Below are 16,288 nucleotides of genomic sequence, written 5' to 3'. Positions count from 1 at the left end.
GCAGCCGGGAAACCCAACTGCAATTACAGCCTCCAATGTTTACACCATGGGGAACTGCTAACTACCTTTAATTGCTACCAGCTGCCTGCTCTCTCCAGCTCCTCAGAGTTACACTCCTCTAAACTGCACAGGGTTCTCCCTCCTCTGATACACTCCCAGCTCTGGAGATCCCATGAAAACAAACGATCCAAAATAAGACTCTATTTCCTACAACCAAAGAGCTACTAGCACAGGTCCTCCAATATGTTAACATAGCATTAAGGGATTACTCATTCCCAGTAAACTCTCTGTGTTCTGGTATATTTAATTTAGGTAATTCAGACTTTTTTCAAAAATAACTATTTAATTTATACTTAACCCTGGCACAGCTTTGGTTTCCCTTAATGAAAAAATGCAGTCGGTTTGCTTTTAAAATCTGTAGAGTTTTCTGCTGTGGTACCCATCAAGCTGAAAACAATACAGAAAAGGTTGTTTGCCAAAAAAGGCTTGGTTATTCTAGTTAACACCCAGATCATCAGTTGCAATTAAAAGTCACAGCCTAGTGCAGATACACCATTGAGAGCTGGAGAAAAAGAAAGTCATATAGAAGGAAAAACACATCCCTGATTCTACCATTAGTACCCAATTTATCCGAATCACACTTAAATGAAGACTGTATAAGGCATAATTCCTGCTCCACTCCTCTTGCAGAGGAATGTTCCCAATGAAAGACTCCAGCATCAGGTTTCCTGACTCTCACAGCTCATGCATTCCTAGGTACATGCAGCCCACCTTGGAAAGCAGGAATGGAGAAACTTTCCAACCCAGTCACATATTTCATCTAATGAGCCCTCTGTGATGGTCATCAGAGGAAACACAGAGCCCTGACTCCCACCCTCACATGCTCTCACCACAGGGCTGTTGTGCAAAGTGGACTCCTCCTCCTCTCCCTTGAAAATATTTTAAAAAATAAAAGGAGCAGTTGGGAATCTCAGGATGCCAGAGGAGTTTAACGTGAAAAATCCCAGCTCTGCATGGACAACATGAACTACAGCAGTGCTGGGAAGTTTCCAAATGCCTGCCTTCCTTTGTCATCACTGCTGGAAGCACCGACTTATCCTGTATTACCTGTAAAAGGAGGCTCCTTGATCAAACATTTCAAATCCCAGGGACCTAACTTCATTTTTGTTCTGCTTGACAGCAACCATACCTACTGAGGAAAAACTACTTTGAATTCAAACTCATTCAGTTTAATTTATTATCTTTTGGAAATACAGAACTGACACAGAATGCTATCTAAAAAATCTCAAAATACAATGTTTTGCACGTTTTGTGGTTACACATTCCATGGAGGGTCTTGGTTTTATTAATTTTACAAAAACAGCATTATGTAAGAAAATACAGACATTTAATCAACTACGTCTTGAAAGCATTCAGGACAGGATGGCTTCAGAAGTTTTGGTTTAGATAATATAAAGCCATAAGCCTGAACACATTAAATGAAGGTTATTTTGTATGCATTTGTATGTATTTTTCAGCCTACAAGTACTTTTTTTTTTATTGTGAGACGCTAAGCACATTCCTCACAATCATAGGAACGCACACAAACCATATAATCACTAAATACTTTACCTGGATAAAGCTGGTAAGAACCACTGTGGTGCCACTTAATGAAACACTTCAAGCCCTTCACTGAAAGCCATCCTTCTGAATCCATACCAAGTTCAGCCGCAATGTCCCGGAACCCATTGGGTGCAGGTTAGTCTGACTGCACAGCACATTGTTTGTTCCTCTGCAATTCTGGGATGAGGGAAGCTAGCAAAGTTCCTCACAGCAACTCCTGGGAGCTTCTATTCTGAACAAATTTATTCCTTACCCTTGCTGCTTCAAGCAGAGGGAAGCAATAGTATACTTAACACAAAGCATTATAAAATGCTACATAAATAATTTAAAGGAAAGACCTTTTGCCACTGCTGCTAAAGGAACTTGAATTATTGATGCTACAGTGGAACACAGCTACAGTGAGCATGCACCACCAGCAGAACTGACAAATAAGTCATATACCTCTTAGAGGAAACAATCCATCTGTAGTTATAGTGCAAAAAGCATAAACAGTGTTTTGCTTTATTTTGCACTTCATTGCTAATTTTTTGCTTTACCTTCTTCAGTTACTTTTTAAAACACAGTTTTACATTATTTATTACTGCAAACATCAGATTCCTTTCAGAAAGGTCTTTAGGAACACTTTTCCTTACGAAAATTCTTTCCAAGTGATGAACACTAAAAGCAAAAAGCAGCAGAAACTACAGCAAAGTACTATCTTAGGAAGAAATGTGTGCATATAGTATTTGTTAGGCTGAAGTATTTCAGCTTTGTGGAACTGATCTCTGCAGGGAACAGCAGGTGAGAACTGACTCAGACATTCTCCCTAGCTCAGATACCTCACCACCTCTGTCTGGGAGATGAATGATGATGGTACTTCTGTTATAGATCCTTTGACCTTAAGGTTTTTCCTTTCTAAAGTGCCTTCCAGGTATAAATAGCAAAGTCAGTCATTAGCAGGGGCCTATTGATCATCCCTGTGACAATTCAGATGGCACAGTGCTCAGAACATCAGGCACAGCCTGCGTGCTGTGTACACACTCCCACAGTCAGCAGCCAGGGACAGCTGCTGAGGTGGGAAATAAGAGAACCTGCTCATTACAGGTCACTGTAGTAACATCAAATGGTTCCTGCTACTCCTACAGCAGATTAGTTGATCTACAGCAGTAATCTTGCATTTAAGCATTATTACAGTTTGCATTGTGATTGTCTGCAATTCATTACACAAATCAATTACAGTTAAGAGCTGCCACTGGTCAGCACATCTGGAAACAACACTAATTTACACATCAGCTATCTTGCAATGCCCAAGTGCAGTTTTGACTGATAAGAACATCCCAGCCTTGCACAAGCTGGAATGTAAAATATAAAATAAACACAACGCGCTAGATGGTTTCCAGGGCCAGGCTCTAACACAATAAAAGCCATATGACATAAAACTTCATTGACTTTGGAAGGAAAATGTACAAAGAACTGTTGTGCCTCCCACCATACTGAAGACATTTATATAAACACATAATTGCTTTTTACACATTAGTTTTCTCCCCAAACTAAAGCTTAACACTAGTATTGATAGTATCTAGGTACATATACAAATAATAATATTAATTAATAATACCAAGCAGAAGAGGAGAGACCTTAGAGCACCTTTCATTACCTAAAGGGGGTACAAGAGAGCTGGAGAGAGACTTCTGACAAGAGCAGACAAAGAGCTTTAAACTGAAAGAAGGTAGATTTCGATTAGATATTAGAAATTTTTCACTCTGACAGTGATGATAACACTGGAACAGGCTGCCCAGGGAAACTGTACATGTCCCACCCCTGGAAGTGTCAAGGTCAGGTTGGATGGCAGCAGGGCTGGAACAAGTTGACCTTTACAGTCCCTTCCAACCCAAATCATTCTGTGATTCTGTGATGACAAAGATTTAGTCTAGGAAGGGAAGTATGCAGCGCTGTACCAATGGTTATGGGGAAAATTTCTCTAAACTAAACATACCCTAGAATGTCTAAGTCTGTGGATCTATTTCTGTACTAGTGAGATTAAGGAAAACTGAAAAAATGTCTGTGCTGTTCCATACTCAATGAAAGTAAATGCTAGAAAATATAATTCACACATGAATCACAACTTTTTACTCAATGCAGCTAAAGATGAATTAGGAATTAATTTAATTTCACTTTTTCTGGTTACAGTCTCTGTGGTTCTTATTTTTCCAACCCGCTATCTGGGTATTTAAGCATGGATTCAATATTATTCAATGGATTTGATATTATTCACTATAGTTCAACTACCACTTTTTGCACAAATTATACTCCTTCTTAAACAGTACTTAACAATGAAGAGAGAGTTCATGTTAAATTCTGAACTAGCTAAAACAACAGGGAATACAACTCAGCAGAAAATAGCACATAATTTCTTGGCTGTTTTTTCACCTCTGTGACTTTACATGGCCCTTAGATTTCATGAGTTAAAAAAACTGTATAGAATTAATTGTGATAACAGCTACCTAAAGATTTGGAATTAGACACAAATCATATTGGAAGAACTGAAAATAAGTGGAATTTTTAAAATAAATTTTCAACTGGCAGGATAATTATTGTATGAGTACTATCACAGAAATTCCCAAGTCTGGATAGGCAACAAAATAACTTTCAACAACACAGAACAAGACCCCTTGTGGAAACAAGACACAAGTATATTGCATTTTACCTAAAAAAAGATCAGTCAAATTTTTGGTCCTCAACAGCTACATACAAAATAAGAAAATCTGTGGTCTGCTTTGATTTTTATGTCAAGAAGGTAACATGTGGGGAGAAAAAAACCCCATATTTTTCCCAGAAAAACACAGGCTACATTTTAGAAATAGAAAGCAGAATAAGCACTATTATTTTCTGTTTTGCTGTTTTATCACTTTGTGGACAAGACAGATACTACACAGAGTCTACTTCTCATCCAGACAGAAGTACAGTAAAGCATCAGACTGTGTCAGCAGTAGAGAAGGAGAATACCTGACTAAGTCAGCCACTGGAGAATGGGTCCAGCAAAAGGACCAAAACAGCAATCTTTTTCTGAAATGCAGTTTTAGTCTTGCAAGGAATCAGAAATTAGGATATGAAGAAGTTTTGTAAATAGTATTGCTAATTTTCATTTACATTTGCATGTAATATAAAAAAATTATCTGTAGCATTCCAAATATTTTTTTCCATTTCACTGCACTGATTATAGCAACACATCTTGTTCCCTTTGCCCTTTTTATTTAATAAATTTGTCTTGTAATGTTGTCAAAGAACAGCAAACACAAAAATACATGAGTTTTTCTGCAGGATCAAGTGAACCAACTCCTGCCAGAGCAGACAAGGGCAAAAGCCATCTCCTTTATACCCCCACTATACAAATTCCTTTATTCCATTAAGGAACCCTTTTTAAACTGTTTCAATTAACTTCAAAGCTTCAGAGAAATAATTTTCTAATGTTTAACAAAGAGTGGACATCCTTTAAAACATTAAAGGCATGTTAAAATCAAAACAAACCAGCTTATGTGCAATAAAGATGAGTTTACTTAGAATATTCCAGAAGTGCAAAAGCTCCATGCTGGGATTTTACAAATATCAAATTACTTACCCCCTTCTCAAAAAGGATCACACTTAACAAAGTTCAACCTCAGCAAATGCACCAACACAGCTTACAACTTAGAAGCTACAGCACCTCTTTAAAAGCAACCAAGGTATGTAAAGGACAATAAAACAGAAAATGAGATTTTATCTACCATCCAATTACACAGAAGTCTATCAGCTCTGCCTCTATCATTATGAATGAAGAAGCCTAGTTATAATAAAAATGTGCATATATAAATGTACCAAAAAAAAAATTATGCAAATAAACCAGTGAAAGTATGTGAACACAAGCCTGCAATATTTTCTCTGGCACAGTTCCTAAAGCAGCCACAGAGTTCTGCACCACCTTGGACTTACATCTTGTAATATATCACATAATTTACCACATATTATGTTGCTTAATGTGGAAAATTGATTATTTTTTATTATAAAAGTAAAAGCAAGCTTCAGCTTACCTCCATCAGAAACAGTTGCTGACTGCAATAAAAAAGAAAAAAAGAAAAGTGTTACTGAAGTTTCATGGCAAGTATCAAAAATCTCTGAGATTTATTTAGCATTTGCAGTGTTAGCTACTTTTGCAATCTTATAAATAAGTGATAATATTAGAGAGGTAAATCTAAAGAAGCCAGCTGTTATTTCTGACAGCTTTTTTATCCCCAGCATGAAATTCATCCCTTTAAACCACTATTGTCCAAGGACTTGATCCCACCAATATTCACTGGAAGAAGCATTTCCTACTGTGGTAATTACACTGCTCCCAAAAGTCCCTCTCAGAGGGGCAGAGACAATCAGTTGGTACTTGTGACAAGGAAGATACCTAAAACTGACCTGCAAAGACTGGAAAACAATATTAATTAAATTTTTAATTTGCTGTAGTATTTGGAAATACGTGGCATTAAAATGAAAATTCAGTGTTTTGTCAGTCAGGTGACTGAAAACTTTCCCTGTCAGTCACTTCTGACTGTCACAGAACCAAAAGAATGTTCAGGGTGCTTGCAATAAGCAAGAACTTGGAATAAGTAAGAACTCCTCACCACCTCTACCTATTGTACATCAGATTTTCAAGGACAATTAGTATTCTAGTGAAATGTTGAAGTTTATATGCTTATCTACCCTAAACTTCCCAACTTTCATCATAAATGGCCTCAAGGCATCTGATACCTCATTAAATCCAAGTACTGACCATTTCCCAATTAGGTACTCCAATGCTTGGATTCAGCTTCAGCTGAGTGAAGTCTGGAGGACAAATGATTTTTAAGATTTAAGTTTGCATTGATTTTTTAATGACTAATAGAAAGTATTTTTATTTTAGTTTGGCCAATCTTTTCTTGGTCATTGAAAGCGACCTTGAACCTTTAGAAAACCTTCTAAATATTTAAAAAATATTCTCTTCACTTGTACGGCTCATTAAAAAGCCCTACAGTATCTAAAACTTCTTCAAGGTCAGAAACACACACAAGAAGAAAAGCACAAATATAAACACAACTCAAGCTAACAGCTACCTCTCCATAGTTTGTATTTTTCAGCCTTGGCAATAAACACTCGCACTCTTCTTCAAAATCCACAAAACCTTTAGTAATATCTTCTCCTTTCTTTCTCTCTTTCACTGCAGGCTCTCAACCCTGCTGCTAACACTCTCTGAAGAACTTGTTACAAAGTGGAGTGGCCTCACCATTCCCATCACCAGGAGAGGATCTGAGCTATTCTGGGACTTTCAAAGTCTAAACTAACCTCTATTGGCATCATTCCCCTGGTGCTAGCTCATATAAACACAAATACGCTTCTCATGAAAATGATTTTTTAAATGAAAAAAATGGAAAAAAAATTTATAAAGAAAAAATTGAAAAAATGGAAATAAATTAAAAAATAACTACATAAATGCTTCTGGATCTGTGAAGAATAATAATACAACAAAAAGTATCTCCAAGCATCTCCCTTTAGTAGCTTTGTTTCAGGTATCAAAAATATGGTTCTGGTTACAATCCTTCAGTGGGGCTTAGGACATCTTTTCTACTTCTATTTTGCACATAAGCCTAGTGATCATGTTATAAATTCAGAAGGCATAATTTAATTAATGTTGGTAATTTAGAAAATTTAATTTGCATTACTGAAATCTGGTTTATAAATGTGATTGCTTTTAATTTCTCAGCACAGCACTGTACAGTACAGTTAATGAATAAACAACTTCAATGTCATTTCTAAAAGCACAAAGAAAATGACAACTCAAAGTAAAGTAATAGTATCAGTTTACACATTAGACAGAAAAAAAACCCCAAAGTCCTTTCAAAATATCTATATTTTAGGAATGTTCATATACTTTGTTAGCTTTCATTAACCTAGATTCAAACACTAAGTAAAATTCTTCATGGTTTTGAAAGGTATGAAGCAAAATTATTAGGATTTTCATGACAGCAGAAAGAATATTCATAATACTTCTGTCAAAAACTGGGAAGTTAACAATTATAAAAAATAATGTTCGAGAGAAAATGGTGCAATTACATAGAAAAGCTCAATCACGAATGGACACTGAGAGTTTTATCTCAATCCATTTAGCATAAGTTAATGCAGTGAACTTTCAACACATCACAGGTTGGTTTTGCTTGTTTATTTTAAATGCCTTGTTACATTACATATATCAGCATCTTAAAATCTCTCCAAGCAGGGCCTTAGTAATTTTTATGTCAGACCATTTTAGAAAAGCACCTATAGGATGAATATATTTTGCATTACAGAGTCAGTAAATATACCTATCGTGTTCCAGGCATTATCCGCTTATTTCTATAGATCACAGAATAAAATATATCTTGAGAACATTTCTTTCAATTCATCTGTGTAACTAAATCCACCTAATTCAATAAAGCCTAGAAACTAAAGCTTGTAATTACTGTGCAAGAATTCACAGTAATATGTTCAAACTATGTTTGTGAGTACTCAGAAATCTCAGTTTAAACCTGTCAGAAATTGCATGCAATCCACATTCAGACAAAGAAGTTTCTCTTCTAAACTGTTCAGCTGAAACTTGTCTAGATTTGTCTTTGAAAGGTATAAGTTGCAAGACCAGATTTTTTTAAATACTGTGATGATCTCATTTTAAAAATACAGTTTATGTTGGGGGCTTTTTTTTCATTCTTCAGCACTCATGTTTCCCACCACTGGAGGCTCTTCAGGACAAAATTTGATGTGCTACACAAAAAAGTTTGATTATTTGATGAAATGTAACGCTGCACACATATTAAGAACCACCTATTGAAAAACATATGTATGAGAAGGCTATAAAATTTAATTACTCCTGTAGGCAGCCATTTCTGAAAGAGGGGGAAGGGCAGGGCATGACTCTGTGCCAGTCAGGGCTAACGTGAGGATTTTTTTAAAAGTATTTAAGCATTTAATTAAAATGCCAGAACATATATGTTGTGAATGTACCTATGAGCTATCATCAAGAGATAAAATCTAATTGCATGAAACCATCAAATCTTTCACAACCAGATAAGAACTGAAATTGGTTCTTCCAATTACCCCAGTTACCAAATTGGTTTAGGAAGAAGCCCATGATATATGCCAGCAATCTGATGGCAAAAAATTACCAAAATTTAACAAAATCTAATTTAGGAAAGCTAAAATGCCTTCCAGTATATCCCTTAATGGGAACTCTGCTCGCTCATCTAGCTGGATTAGCAGCTGAGTTTTACAGACACACACCCTACAAAGTTGGGGGATGCAACTCTGCTCCAGGGACTTCAGGGCTGGATTTGAGAGGGAAGCTCAGTGGCAGGGCCAGCAAGCTGAAGAGTGGCTTCCCAGTTACCATTCAATAAAAGATGCTCTAGGTCTCTCTAAACTGGCAAATGCTGCAGCATATATTTGATAGCACAAAGTTCTGAATAAGAGAAAACATGTTACATTTCCCTTTGCATCATCTCTCTAGGCTAGGTGGAAAAACCAGAAAGGCCTGAGAGCTTTTGATGTTGTGTTCAGGATCTGCTAGCAACAAATCTAAAATACTTTAAGCTTACAGTAATTATCAGGGAGAAAACTACTTTGTGAGTGCCTAATTTTTCTCCCAGAACAGAAGTAGACAACATAGTACCCTGCACCAACAACAAAGGGAGAGAGGGCATAGAAGAGAATAATTCATAAGGCTGAAAGTTCATAAGGTTGGAACAGGCTGTATCTTTTAGCTTTCATGGCCTATAACCTGCTAGATGTGTGCACCCCTGCATGAAGCTTGTCTGCTGACATCTTTAGGTGACAGAAACTCCTATCCACTTAGTTCCATCTTAAATGTTCCATTTTACATGGATCAGGTCCCAGAGAAGTGACTTGGTACTGTCCAATTCTGCCATAACAACATCCTGCAGAAACCAAAAAATACCCCACCTATAGCCCAGAGATTATATTGAGCACATAAATCCATGTGCACAACTACTCAGGTAACAGAACACAAAAATTTCCTTCTTCTCCACCTCAAGATTTGTTACTCAAGTCGAAGTCATGCTCAAATACTGGAGTAGAACAAAGGGAAAGAGGGGGATACTGAGGGGTGACACATACTGGGAAATGCCAGGCCTTAGCAATAAAATGGAGCAACATGAAATCATCTGTGCCATTACAGTGGGGGTGAGTGCCTTCCTGAGCCAAGAAACATCTCTGTTTCCCACTCCTCCTGAGACACACAGGGTGAAATCTGTAAGGAGAGTGAAGATGTTATTTCTCTCTCCTATTCTAACAATGACAGAATCACAGACTAAAAATAAATATCTATTCTTTTCCTGGGCATCCAGAAAGATTTGGAATAAAAGGGATTAAAAATGAGCTCTCTGTTGCCTTTCCAAAGCACACTTTCTTGCAATGCAGGCATCGACTTCTTGCTGCATCCAAAGAATTCTCTGAGTGCTGCCAGGATCTGTTACTTACCCGGCACAACATCACTTCACACACTATTTTTTAAAGCCTCTGTAAATAAGCTTTTCAGGTTAGAACAGCACACCTAGCTCCACCAATCTTCTATACTAATTTTCTCATATGATTTCAGTATAGAGGATAATGCTAGGAAATCTGCTGGGATCTGAAGATTTACAGGCTGAATACAAAGAGCCAACTTTCAACCATTCTGTCACTTATCTCAGGGAAAGCCTATCACTCAGCTCACCATCTGCTTGCATCTAGCTTTGTTCAAAGTACTTCTTAAAAAAACTGAATCAACTTCTCCTTTTGCCAAGGTATGAATTATAAGCAGATCCCCAGGTGTTCAGTAATATCACTCCAGGATTTACATCAGATATATGTATTTTCAGATATATTACAGCATCAACATAGTTCATGCCATGAACTCCAGTGGACTCTCGATGGGGAGGGAGATCGTGCCTCAAAATATGGTATATACAATTCTAACACTTTAAATAAAAAAATAAAGCCACATTACTCATCAACTATTGCTAGTTTTTCCTTCTAATAAAAAATCTCAAATGCACTTCTCACCTAAAAAGTAGCATAACATTACAGGCTTTTTATCCCCATTTCATAATGTTATTGCAATTAATGTAATGATTTAGAATTCTTTGAGAAAAGTGCCCCTTCAGAATGCCACTTAAAGGAGGACAATTACACAATTCACTTTACAATTCTCTACCACCAAATTGCATTTATAACAGTTAACACAAAAGCATTCTATATGTAAGAGTTCTGAAGAAAAACATACTGTACAACTACTGTAGAATAACCTTACTGAATACATTCCATATAATTTTGTCAAATATTTGAATCTATAAAAACAACATATGAAGAATAAATGATGTGACATTTGGAATTCCTTTAAGAAATAAATGTTCAACTTTTTACCCCAAACAAAACCAATCTTAGCACATATAAACACAGCACCTTAAGTGCCAAATCCATCCCTAAAATTATTTTATAAAGATATATACAAAATATATACAGCCTTACCTAAAGATATAATATTGATATAATGGTACAGAAAGTATATACAAAATATATTGCACATAATTAAATAATAGGCACATATTATAAACATACTGGGATTTTAGCTTTATACATACTGTGCATAGTTCATAAATACAAATGAAAATCTCAGTGTTAGTTGGTATAACAATATTACTTTTCTCTGAGAATAAAACCCAATGTTTGCATTTACAAAGGAATTTTAACTCAAATACTTCAAAGTAAAAAAGCTTAAAGGATAAGCAAAAAGCATTCTGAAGCTGATCCCATTCTTCTCTAATTTCTTGCCAATAACAATAGCCTATTCTAATTTCTCACTACAACAATGCCTTGCTTTAGCTAAATATAATTCATATCACTTACCCGCTCCTCATAAGAAACAGCAGTTATTTTTCCTAGCAGCACTCTTCCTAAATTCATCTTCACTTAATATGGAAAAAGCATTTCCTTAACACGTCGGCTTCTCAAAGATTAAACTCAAAAATTCAACGCTGTTCCATGCCTGTACATGCCAGTAAAGTTTAAAGGCATTTCGTATGAAGTTCTATTTTACTCCCTTTATGTTACCAATAGCAACAGGCCAATGCAGGAAGCTGTGGTTCGTCAGGGATTCAGATTAGATCTCAATTATCTCTCACCAGAAAAGCTCGATCATTTTATATAAATCATGCTGATTGTATTTGAGAACGTTTCCTATAACAAATCAGGAAAATAAAACGACGCTGAACCCTATGGTAGTCCTGTATTCAATAAAACAGATTTCCAAGACAGTTTCCAAAAAAACACTAGTTAATCACCCTAACATTAGTTAGAGAAACATTTACATAGTAAATCACTATTTTCAGAGGTTTACATAATGCAAGCCAGAACAAAATAGGACCTCAAATAGTCCATTCTGCTTAACTTTTCAGTGCTTAACACTGCACATAAAAATCTGCTATACAAGGAGACTTGGCACATTTCATTAAACCTAGGAGTAGCCTCTTGTCACTAAAGACAAAATTCTTCTTGCAGAAACCAACTTCTATTCTGCCCTTCCTCCCTCAGGACCTGAACCTGTGCTCAGCTGATGTCAAGAGAGTTCTGTGCACAGAGCCTGAGGAACAGAGAGCAAAAGAGGCTCCTTGTAATGAAAGAGGGAAGTGCAATTCACTTGCCTGTGACAGCGGTGTCTTCAAGAGACTCTATATGGAAAGTACAGCATTTCAGGAAGTTTGCTGCTGTCCACAACACTGACAGTACCTAAATCATTCACTGCTGTTATTTTTAAAGCAATCAGAACACAATTTTCTGCTAAAAATAAACACCAGAATGGCAATCCAGGAGAGATTATTGGGCATTTTTACGCCAGTGGGATGTCCTTAAGCCCAAGGTGGACGTGCATTTAGGAAAGAGGAACTTTCTCCCTTGTTCAGTACACCATGTGGAACACCCCACAGCCATGCAGCTCCCAGGTCGAGCCCCTAATACAGAAACCACCCTGTGAAAAAGGCAAATGCTACTTGGAACTTACAAAGAGAGAAAATGAGAAAGAGAAGAGCCTTTACTCAATATTTCATGGTGAGACTGACTTGCTACATCCAATATGTGAAAGCCTGCACATCTTTTCATTTTGCACTTAGGATGAAGAGACTTGGTTAGCAGAAAAACTTAATCTTCTCCATTTAATTTAGAGTGATCAGGGAATAAATTTAATTTCCTTGCAGATGAAGCCTATTCTAACTAGAATTTTAGAGACATAAGCCAATTGCTGTGATGGAAAGTTAATTTTTTGATTGATTACTTGTTTGAATAGGCACACCACTGCAGTTTGGAATGCTCCTCCAAGCATTTAATACCATGACAAATGCAATGGAAACAAATGGCTGGGTAGACAGGAAGAAATGTCTTTTAAAAACTACAAATTACACCCTCCATTATTCTAGGATTTCAGAAGCAAGTGCCCTATGGTTCTTGCACAGAACAGTTTTACTGTGTGTGGAAAAGTATTAAAAATGTGCAACTTCATAAAGAAAAAATGCCAGAGCTGCTTAAATACTGCATTTTGTTTGACACTAAACCAAGTGGGATGCAGAATATATTTTCATTGTCAATACTTTAATCAAATAGCAACAATATTACAAACAATCAGGTGCATAATAATCACAATCAGAAGTGCTTGAAGAACTTTCCTGTGAACATCCCTTTGGGGTAACACAAAATAGGACTTTTATCAATAGCACTTACACTTAATACCCAAGCTAAATCCTCTAGGAATCATCTGGAAAGACCAAAAGTACTTGTACAATTTTAACAGGAGAGAATGTTACCCACAAGAAGGAATAAGAGGAAACTGACCCCTCATGCAACAGTGGGATGCAGCTGCAAGACCAGCAGCTCACTGGAGCCACTGCAGTGAACATTGTTGGGAACACTGTGGGTGGGCAATGTTTTACACATTCTAGGCACTGTAAACCTCATAATCCCTTCCTTTAAACAGACATGAATTGTTGATTTTGTTTCACTGAACTAAGCATTACACATCCCCATTTTTTCCATACAGCAGCTCTACCAACACTGAAAAATAAGCTCTAGCAATTAGGCAGCAGCACTTAATGATCATGGCTATGAAGTGTCATGTGGCACTGAAAGCCCTTTAAAAAATTCATATCCCTCTACATTTTCACAGCTTATTTCAGCAGCTACAGATATAAAATCTTGGGATTTTGAGTAGCATATTTGTAAATTGGGCAGGCAACTCAGAGGTCAAAGGTCAAAAGCAGAAGGAGTGCTAATTTGCAAAGCTATTAATGGGAAGTGTTAAAATATGGTACAACAGCTTTAAAAGCCTTATTCAGCTCCACCAAAGACGACATTTGTAAACCCACATCCATCTGCTTAGGAGCTAAACTGTGGGAAGGGGGAGCGACCCCAGATAAGGTTGATCTGTTTTTCTCTCCTACCCTCCCTCCACTTCCTGCTCATATTTGCTTTTGTACATTTGTTTTCAGAGCAGAAAAAGCTGAAGAGAAAGACCGAATGACAGGGAGCCTGGATAAGTTTTAACTTGTCAGAAGATTAATGGGATTTATTATATCCCTGACTCCTAAAAGAAGAAAATAGGCACAAAAACCACCAGGCAACCAGAAAGAGGCAATCCCCTGGACCGGCTCCTCATCACACAGAGTACTAAATTAAATGAGACATTGGCAGAATGAACCACCAAAAATCTTAAATCTCATCAAGTATTGATTTTTTAATGTCATATTAAAGTAACAACTACTTGCATGACAGCCACATTTTAAGAATATGATTTAGCTCACTGATCCCAGTTACTGAAATAAAAAGCAGAAGCATCAAAAAGCCTATACTTAAACTAAGAAAACTCTGCCATAAAATAAAATGTTTTTTCCCCTAATTCTCCAAATTTTCTGTAATATGTCTAAATATATTTTCATCAACGATTTGCCAGCTACTCAACAATAAACAGACCCCATATGCGCTACTGATGAGAAGAGGAAAGATTCTCTCATTTACAGCATTGTGGATTCCCTCTATGAATTTTGAAATAAGAGCCCTTCCTATTCCAATGCAATATTAACAAAAATATTTTGAAGCTGAACTAGCTGGAACTTGCTGGTGTATAAATAAGTGAAGTACAAGCTGCCTTGTCAGACACTGAGACTTCCCCCACAGCAAATCCTGCAAAGCAAAGGGAATGATGCAAACCACTGCTCCAGTGCCCTCTGCTGTCTGCCACACTGCTCACACTCCTGTGCACGTTCTCAAGTATTAAGTTCAAGGTTTGCCATCCAGAAATCCACTCTAAAAAAAAATATATGGTTCTATGATCCATATTTCAAAGTTTGAAAAATAATTCTCCAGGACTGCTAAATGAAAATTTTAAAAATATACTTTTGCAAAAATGTTTGTGAACAATTCCTGGGTTTATTTTCCCCTTCTGTTAATCAACATTTTAAGACAACTGAATTCTCTCCAATAATAAAAACATGCAGAAACAGCGTCACTTGCACATCCAAATGGAAGGTAACTTGCAGTCCAACAGTAAACTAAATTTAAACTGCATATTAAAGAGGATATGATTAAGTGACAGATCACTGAAACACATTTAGTCACTTCTGAATTTCCTACTACTGATGTAGCCCAAAAAAAAAATAATAGATTTTGAGGAAATCAATGTAAAAGTTAGAATGAAAATTACTATACTATAAGTAAATAATGCATATAATATTTTGCCCATGCTTTGCAATTATTTATTTCCCTCCTGATTTTAAAATATGAAAATTTTGCTGCCATACTTTTAGCATTTAAGACAATTTTATACTGAGATATATAAACAGAAAGAGTAAGACTATAATGTCAAAATTTGATAACAGTTAGTATGTTTACTTGCAAAATAAATGTTTTCTGAGCAACAACAAGCCAAAACTGATCTAAGTCTCTACACCTCAGAAATTTTGTATTCTATAAATACCTTTCATTTATTTTCAGTTATTCTAATAACTTACACCATCTGGATTCTGTTTTATTGAATAAAATTCCAGATGGAAGAAGAAAAATCCCTTTAGCTGCAGAACTTATAAAAAAGCAGTGTAACAATTACAAGGTAACATATCTGTAAAGACATTTTTGCTTTACGGAAACACGTGCAAGAATAATAAAAATTAAGTGAAAGATTTATAAAAAAACTTAGAGAAATATCAGTTTATCTACTACACTCACTTTAAAAACAATACAATGCAAAAGAACTTTAAACATGGCTAGAAAAATGGTGTATTCTTAATTTTATAACAGCTTATATAGAAAGTCAACTTAAATACTTATACTTACGAACTTCGTCTCTTTAAAACCTCATTGAATCCTGAGAAGCATAATTTATCATATTTCACTGCAAGATTTCTTAGCTCGGAAGGCTACTCATTAAACCATATTCCTGTTTTCTGCTCGCTTTAGACAAACAAAACTTTATACTTACAGACACTTGACTATCAGTAAAAGTTTTCTCCATGTATAAATGGTTTAATATCTCATTGTTAAGAAACAGCCCCTTCAACTTTATTATTACGCTCTTTCTGAACACATATTTACTTCTTCCAGAGTCCAGTAAAAAAATGAGGCTTCTCTGCCTGCTGCCCTA

The 16,288-nt window shown here is 36.2% G+C and overlaps 1 protein-coding gene across 4 annotated transcripts in view; it reads right to left on the bottom strand.

Annotated features, from left to right (window-relative positions):
• The window catches only part of RGS12 (regulator of G protein signaling 12), an 80,816-nt gene that overhangs the window by 37,461 nt on the left and 27,067 nt on the right, over positions 1–16,288 (bottom strand). For 2 of the 4 annotated variants that reach the window (XM_054290100.1, XM_054290099.1), the window contains exon 3: positions 5,649–5,670. In XM_054290100.1, the coding sequence (XP_054146075.1) occupies positions 5,649–5,670 (22 nt within the window). Of the gene's footprint in view, positions 1–5,648; positions 5,671–11,514; positions 12,270–16,126; positions 16,223–16,288 lie in introns of those variants that run through there. The other 2 variants (XM_054290097.1, XM_054290096.1) reach the window with 2 other exon arrangements.

Source organism: Melozone crissalis, unplaced genomic scaffold (genome assembly GCF_028551555.1).
Source record: "Melozone crissalis strain CALT ecotype California unplaced genomic scaffold, PUWL_Pcris_2 ptg000006l_1, whole genome shotgun sequence".
Lineage (NCBI taxonomy): Eukaryota > Metazoa > Chordata > Aves > Passeriformes > Passerellidae > Melozone > Melozone crissalis.
This window is presented reverse-complemented; position numbering and strand designations above follow the sequence as displayed.